This window comes from Rhipicephalus sanguineus, chromosome 4 (assembly GCF_013339695.2).
Source record: "Rhipicephalus sanguineus isolate Rsan-2018 chromosome 4, BIME_Rsan_1.4, whole genome shotgun sequence".
NCBI lineage: Eukaryota > Metazoa > Arthropoda > Arachnida > Ixodida > Ixodidae > Rhipicephalus > Rhipicephalus sanguineus.
In genome coordinates, this window is record NC_051179.1 from 149,365,727 (window position 1) to 149,372,899 (window position 7,173).

Here is a 7,173-nt window from a genome sequence, read left to right on the forward strand (position 1 = left end):
CAACGTTTATGGCGAATTCCATTGAGAGAACAGGAGTAGGGGCGCCGTGCAGTGAGGAGTGGGGGGCAGAGCACTGAGAGCAGTGTCACTCGATCTGCCACTGGAATGCGGCACGCTTCCGGAGAGCAGGTGGGAGAGAGTAAAAAAAAACGAGTGAGGAGAAATGTTATGCATCCCAGCATCCTCTGCTGCAAAGCACGTGTTATTTGAGCCGGGCGGCCGGGGAAAGCACGTGTGGCGGTGATCGGCAGGACGCACTCGCTTGCTCGCCATCCTGCAAAGTTGCCACTTCCTACCATTACATGATGGAATCGCAAGCTCAGCGCATCCTGCTTTCTTTGATGCAACGCCAGCCACCGTCTACCACAGAAGGTAAAGTGAATTTGATTGCTCTTTTTTGCTTGTTTGAGCGCGCACTCGCACATGCAACACGCCGTGCATTCTTGCGCGCGTAGCCACGCGTTCAGTGATTGTGTGTAGGAACCCCAGCCAACTAGTCTTAACCATATGAGCGAAACACCGCGAATACAAGAACTTTCTCTGACCGTTCATAATATAGTTACCAGCTTTTATCAGTAATGATTGAAACGCAAACAATTTTAGAACTACTCCAGTACACTGTTCTGTTGCCAAGTTCACCAGCATGTGTCATTTAGCCTTAATTGAAACATTTACATTTCGGACCTCTTCGTCAGCAGCGGAACAACGATTTGCAGCGTTTTAAGAAAAGTGACTGCAAAGAGGGGTGTAGTAGGTCTCAGTTGGATGCTGCTGTCAGTAATACAACTTTTGCAGCGAAAACACGCAGTAATAAATTATTTACTGAATTCAGCAGGTGATGTCACCCAACGGCAACCAAGTGTTACGGAGGCAGTTATGAGCATCCCAGGTGAGACAGTGAAGACACGTATCTGCTCGGAAACACAATTCGGTATCGCGAAATCGAAATGCTACATATGATAAGTGATGTTTCTTAATTGTCATTGATTTGTGCAACGTTTCATGCAGCCCTGTAACAGGGCGAATTAACTTCTTCAGCATTTGATTTTAGCATGCTCTATTCTGCTTATATCAAAGTTTAAGGCATGTGTCTCTGCATAATGTAGCTCACTGCTTAGAACCCATTTTTGATTATATAACTGACTTGATTACATTTCCATCATTGTGTGAAAACAGAAGTCGTTCTGCGTACCAGTACGGCTGCCAATGTGCCAAGGCAAGGGAATGATGAAATCTGCATGGAGGCTGGATTCTCGTGTGTTGGAGAGGGAGGAGGTAAGTATTAGTATCACATCTTTCCAAGCACTACATTTATTGCTCCTTTATTTTTTTAGGTGGCACAGTTACTCTGCACAAAATGCCTGCTTCCACTACACCAGTGTCAGATGACGGGCAGACATGTGCTAAAGCCAGGCCATCAGGCACCAGAAGAGGAGGTGGTGGTGAGTGACTCAGCATTGAGCGTTTATAAGTGCCTCAGCAAGTGTTCTTGGTTAGGTCTCTTAAGAAAAAGCATGCATCGGAGGGTGTGGAAGTGGGTTTGTAGCAGCAGTCATTAAGTGACAAAAAGAAAAATAAACAGTCAACACGGAAAGTAAACCACTACAGATGCTGCAAGACCTGCACACTTTGCATATTGTATTTACATGCACAATACCAGGACTTGTTATCACCGATGCATGTTTGCTAGTCTGGGCAAATGATGGATTATGTCTATTAGTGCTGGCTGAAAGATAGCTAAGCTCAAGTGGTCTTGCTGTGTGCTAGTTAAGTCATGCAATTTGAAGTAATGCCAGCACATTGCCCGATTGTTTCCTGATAAAGCATTTATGCTTTGATTTTTTGTCATTCTAGCTGCTGAATGGACAGACGGCCAGACAAAGCTGCTGCTGGAATACTATTACAAATACTTCCCACAGATTGGCCCATTCAAGAAATTCAAAAACAGAAAACAAGCATTCAAGCAAATATCCCAGGACATTGAAGCTGTACTTGGCATAACAAAAACGCCGGAGCAATGCGAGAACAGATACAAGACCGTGATTAGGCGTCGCAAGGCTGCTTCAGACAATAATAATAGGTCTGGAGCATCACCTACACCTGTGCCTTTCGACGATGAGGTTAGAAAAATTGAAAGCATAGATGACAGCATCGAACCAGAAGTACAAAGAGACGCATCGGGGGCTATTTTCAAGACCTCTCCCGAATCTCAGACTGTGGTTTCACCAAATGCAAAGACCACTGAGGAAAATGGAAGCCAGCCTCCAAATCCTGATGTGAAGCCACGTGTAGGCACTGCACGTCAGCAACACATGCAGTTGTTTTTTTCTGAAATGAGAGCCATTAATGAAGAGAAGGAATCTCGGAAAGCGGCCAGACATGCAGAAAAAGAAAATCGGAGAGCTCAAAGGCAGGCTGAGCGACAGGCACTTGTTGAAGAGCGGCGCAAAATGCACGATGAGAAAATGGAAATCCTGCGTCAAGCCTTCGGACTTCCGAAATAAAGTGCTAGAGTTAATTCAATAAGCCTACCATACAAACCGATTACTTGGTTTCAATGTCTTTATTTTCTAGTTAGAGTGCTAGTCCTAATTAAATAAACGTACTTTTACAAACCGATTACTTGGTTTCAATGTCTTTTATTTTCTAGTAAGACACAAAATATTCGCTCACAAATGCATACCACGTTAAGAAATTCCTCATTTCATGGCTGCTGGGTCTGCAACCCCATTCTTATCATCAAGCGATCTCTCTTGATGCTAGCCAAGCCACGCAGTAGGCTATCTTGCCGGGATCCGCTGCTGCCGCTTACTTGAATCGGAGGAGGGCCAGAGTCATTTCCATTTGTTGTTTGTAGGGTGAGTGACAGGTCCCGTGACAGGTTCTCTGGCAAATCTCCACAATCAATGCAGAGGTTGTGAAGCACACAGCATGAAATTATAAACTTGGACATGTTGTCCACTGTCCACATATCTAACCTCTGCAGTTGCCTGAAACGATTTTTTAAATCTCCAAAAGCATTTTCTATCAACACCCTTGTTCCGGAGAGTCTTGCATTGAAGCTCTTCTTGGTGCTGTCAAGAGTTCCATAGTCCCGGATTGGTGTCATCAGGTACTCTCGGAAAGGATATGCTGCATCTCCCACTATATGGTACTTGCTAGAGCACAGCTGTGGCAAAGTGCTTGCAATCCTTGACCGCCGGAATATACGCGCGTCGTGAATTTTACTTCGGTAGCCCGTGCTGGCATCAAGAAACTTTTTCTTGTTGTCGCAAACACCTTGAAGTGTCAAGGATAGGTAATGGTGTCGATTTATATAAACTGATCGCACTTTCCCAGCTGGACACCTGATCGGCATGTAACTACCGTCGACACATCCAATTGTGTCCGGGAATCCTGACAGCTGCAAGTAGGAGAAAAAATGTGCACATACATCGTTGAATAAGGCTGGTACTGTGGGTAATCAAAGGTGCCAATAACATCTAGAAACGTTTGCAACAAATGGGAGACTTGCGGCTTATAGCAGCGAGTGCAATACACCACAAGTATATATGATTAAATTGTTAAATCTTAATTGACTTTCTTTAGCTGCGAAACATTTGGAATGACTAATTGTAATAACTTATTTATAAGGAGTGTTTTTGCGCTAGCTGGTTCATAATTACAGTAAAAGACGCCAGAGAACACAAGGGACCACACGAAGAGGAACGACACGTACAGAGTGCACTAGCAACTGAAGGTTTATTCAACATACATGCAGAACAAGTACTGGGCGTACATGAATAAGTAGAAGATGGGAAAATACAAGAAATATGAATTAACATCACATGGTCAAGACTACTCTCAGATAAACATGTCAGATTCCTGACAGGACCCGTTATGCACATGTAGGAGGCTTGACCGTGCGATGCTGTTTCATATCTCTTGCATTTTTCTATTTTCTGTTTATTCGTGCATAGCCAGTTCTTATTCTGACATCCACTGATTAAGCCTTCAGTTGTTAGTGTGGCCTCACTACGAGTTGTTCCTCTTTGTCTGGTCGCTTGTGTTGTCTGGCGCTGTACATTTTATATGTTAAATTGCATGTGTACTTAAAGCATTGTCACCTGCTCAAAATCCTTGGCAAGCTTCTGCAGGTCACTGGGGAACTTGATTATATTCGGTGCTATGTCGAGGAGGAATGAAGTTACTCGGCTCATCATTCTGTGGTGAGTGCTTTCCGAGACTTCAAAGCGGCCAGCAACATCTCGAATGCATGCCTTGTTGGCTGCGTACCTGAAAAGAAGGGCATATTTTGAAGAAATCATATGGTAAACCATGCTGTTACTTAAACCAATAGAACAAATTAGCAAGATTACCTAAAACAGAAAGCACCGTTCTACCTTTCTGGGTGATACCTTTAAAACTCAACATATTTTATTAGTAGAAGTGTTAGCTAAATAACGAATTATAATGTTATTTCGTGCATTTCATTAAAACGTGTGGACATGAAGCCCACTGTGAACCTGCTTGCACAGCTGATTGAAATGCTTCGTGAGCAATAGTTTTCAGGACTGTTTTAATAATGCATCTTGAATTATGATTTGACGTTGCATCTAGTAACGAGACCGGTGTGAAGCTTCCTTGCTTCAGTATGTAGATGCACAAAACGACAAAAGCACCGCACATTATAATATCGCTCTATTACGTTCGACACTCGCTGGTAGCTTTAAGAATTCCAAGGTCGTGCCTGCGAGTTCGGTACATTTATTTGCAATATTTCATGCGCCTCTCACCCAACAGGAAACGGATCATGCGGTAGCCTCACGACAGCGGCGTTCATAAACGAACGGACACTCACCAAAGAAAGGACAGTATGTGTTCTTCAGCCGACTTGGCAGGCAGGCCACCATGATCACTCTTCTGAGGGCAGTGCGGTGACTTGGCGAATTCTGCTGCCAATAAGTCCGCCACCGGCCGCGTGACGCGGAAATTTCTTTTGAACTGAAACAAAACAGGCCTTTCAGCGATCTCACTGCACCGGATGCTTAACGACTTACCTCCTCGTCGGAGTAGCTTGTTACCGTCTTTTTGATGTAGGCTTCTACTTTTGGCCTTCGCTCCGGCAGAGAGAACAGCTGCTGAAACGCTGCTGCGTTTATTTCGTCGTCGTCACTGCTACTTGAACTCGACTCTGACGTTGAGCTACAGCAGCTGTCGCTGCTGTCATCGTCTAGCTCGTCAAGTATTTCGGCAAGACGACGACGCTTCGTTGAATCCGTCTCCCGTGCATCTGACGACAGGCAAGGTGTACGAACACTACCAGAATTGCCAGAATCCAGCGCAACGACGTCAAAGTCGTTGGAGCCACAGCACCACACACGCTTCGCTGCCGCCATTGCCGCCGTACACGAGGAAGAGAAATACAAAGAAGTAGGGAGGGAGGATACAGGATACGACTAGATATGACGTTTGGAGTCACGTGACTTCCTGCGTTCTCCGCTCACTCCGCTTTTCAACGGGGAGCAGACTGAACTGCTCTTCGCTGCTCTCGGCGCAGCAAAAGCGCTCTCGCTCTACCAATGGATGACGGTGTTCCAACTCCTCTTCGACCACTGAAACACGCCGGCTCTGAAGAGAGCACTTTCAGCGTGCTTTTGAGTGCTCCTGCTCTCCCAATGGAATTCGCCATTAAGATACTTTTTCAGTTCCGTAACTCCTCCGCCGAAAGCGGCCGCCACTTTTACCCAGGCAGTGAGAGGGCGCCACAGTCGTGAATAGCGCTCTCGCGCGCGCGGGCACGCGTGTTCTTTCCCGTTGTTGCTTCGCCGCGTGCGGGGCCGTCATGGAATGTTTTTCCTGGGTGTGTTGGCTGTGCATGCGCGAGGTTACTCTCGACGACTTCGGTGAATTCAGACAACCGAGCACTCCTTGCCACAGGAAGTCAAGCAGTTTTCAAGCTTTGAGATGCCAACTTGTTTCGTGCCCGGCTGTGCCAGCGGGTAGAAAAGCGGCACTTTTTTGCGCCGCCGCCCGATCCGCAGCATCTTGAAAGCTGGGTGCGAGCTATTTCTGACGCCGATAAACCGCGGAGAAAAACATGCAAGACCGTATACCATAGCGACCAAGTTTAGCCACTTGTACCTTGCTTAGTGCATTTGAAAGCATCTGTGCAAAAAAAAAAAAAAGCGTCGTGAAGTCCTCGTCCATAAACATGCGATGAAAGAGAAAGTGTGCCAACAGCTTATGTCCATGCCATTCCGTGACCTCTTAGGTGCTTCTGACGACCGTGGGTACTGTACACCATTACCAGAAGCAACGGCCTTTTGTTACCTGGCAGGCTACGTGGCTTTCAAATTGAAGAAAACGCGTTGCGAGGTCTGCAAATACGATGCCCTTGGTAGGCGGGATTCCCTACCGCTTGAGTCCATGCTGGTCACTGTGCGCGAATGTGTCAGTGGTAACCTTTCAGAGGAACTGCTTGCACGTAAGCACGTACGGTAGAGCGTGCTATCAAGCATGCTAGCAAGGACACATTTTTTCGTGACCTGTTTTGGGTACGGGTGTGCGAATAGTGGATTTCAGAACCGAATCGAATACGAATCGAATAGTGATGAAACCGAATCGAATACGAATCGAATATTATTCGAATAGTTTTCGAATAGTAAGGCAGCAATTTTGAATGGAAAGGAATAGATAAACTTTATTCAGGTTTTGAAAATCACCATAGAATTGCAAGTTCTATTTTTGAAACGAGATTCACAAACGTTAACAAGGCACATGACAATTCTATTTAACCAACAAAAACACCACAATTACGTATATTGAGGTAATTTTGTATACAGCAGTGATAATAAAATTACACGGAGCAACACGCAAGGGCTTATATTTACAAACCACGAAACAAAATAACTTCAAGTGGGTCACCTACATAATGCAAACTACTCACATGATAAATAACAGGGGCTATGTGTGGATTTTACACGAACTTCGGTATTGCGAAATCTGCCTTGTGCTAAATTTACTTACACAAACTCGTGCTCGTCAAGCTGAAAGCGTCACAAAGCAATTGTGTTTCTCAGAGCGCTTTAGGGCAATATCGGTAGTTCCCGTGCAAGAACACAAGTTCCTCAACGTGTTTCGAACTCAGCGACTCTCTTCTGCTGGTAACTGTATTAGAGCAGGCTGAGAAAA

The 7,173-nt window shown here is 45.4% G+C and overlaps 2 protein-coding genes across 2 annotated transcripts; one reads left to right on the plus strand and one right to left on the minus strand.

Annotated features, from left to right (window-relative positions):
• The first annotated feature begins 904 nt into the window (after nucleotides 1-904).
• On the plus strand, nucleotides 905-2,613 carry LOC119390800 (uncharacterized). The gene is made up of 3 exons (XM_037658494.2): nucleotides 905-1,275; nucleotides 1,335-1,442; nucleotides 1,855-2,613. Exons 1-3 carry the CDS (start codon nucleotides 1,239-1,241, stop codon nucleotides 2,502-2,504), a joined length of 795 nt encoding a protein of 264 aa, XP_037514422.2. The 5' UTR covers nucleotides 905-1,238; the 3' UTR covers nucleotides 2,505-2,613.
• A 48-nt stretch (nucleotides 2,614-2,661) lies between these two features.
• LOC119390799 (putative nuclease HARBI1) lies at nucleotides 2,662-5,378 on the minus strand. Its single transcript, XM_037658493.2, has 4 exons — nucleotides 5,040-5,378; nucleotides 4,841-4,983; nucleotides 4,107-4,275; nucleotides 2,662-3,403 (listed from the first exon to the last, which is right to left on the minus strand). The coding sequence occupies exons 1-4, from the start codon at nucleotides 5,376-5,378 to the stop codon at nucleotides 2,705-2,707; spliced, it is 1,350 nt and encodes a 449-aa protein (XP_037514421.1). The 3' UTR covers nucleotides 2,662-2,704.
• Between the last annotated feature and the right edge of the window lie 1,795 nt (nucleotides 5,379-7,173).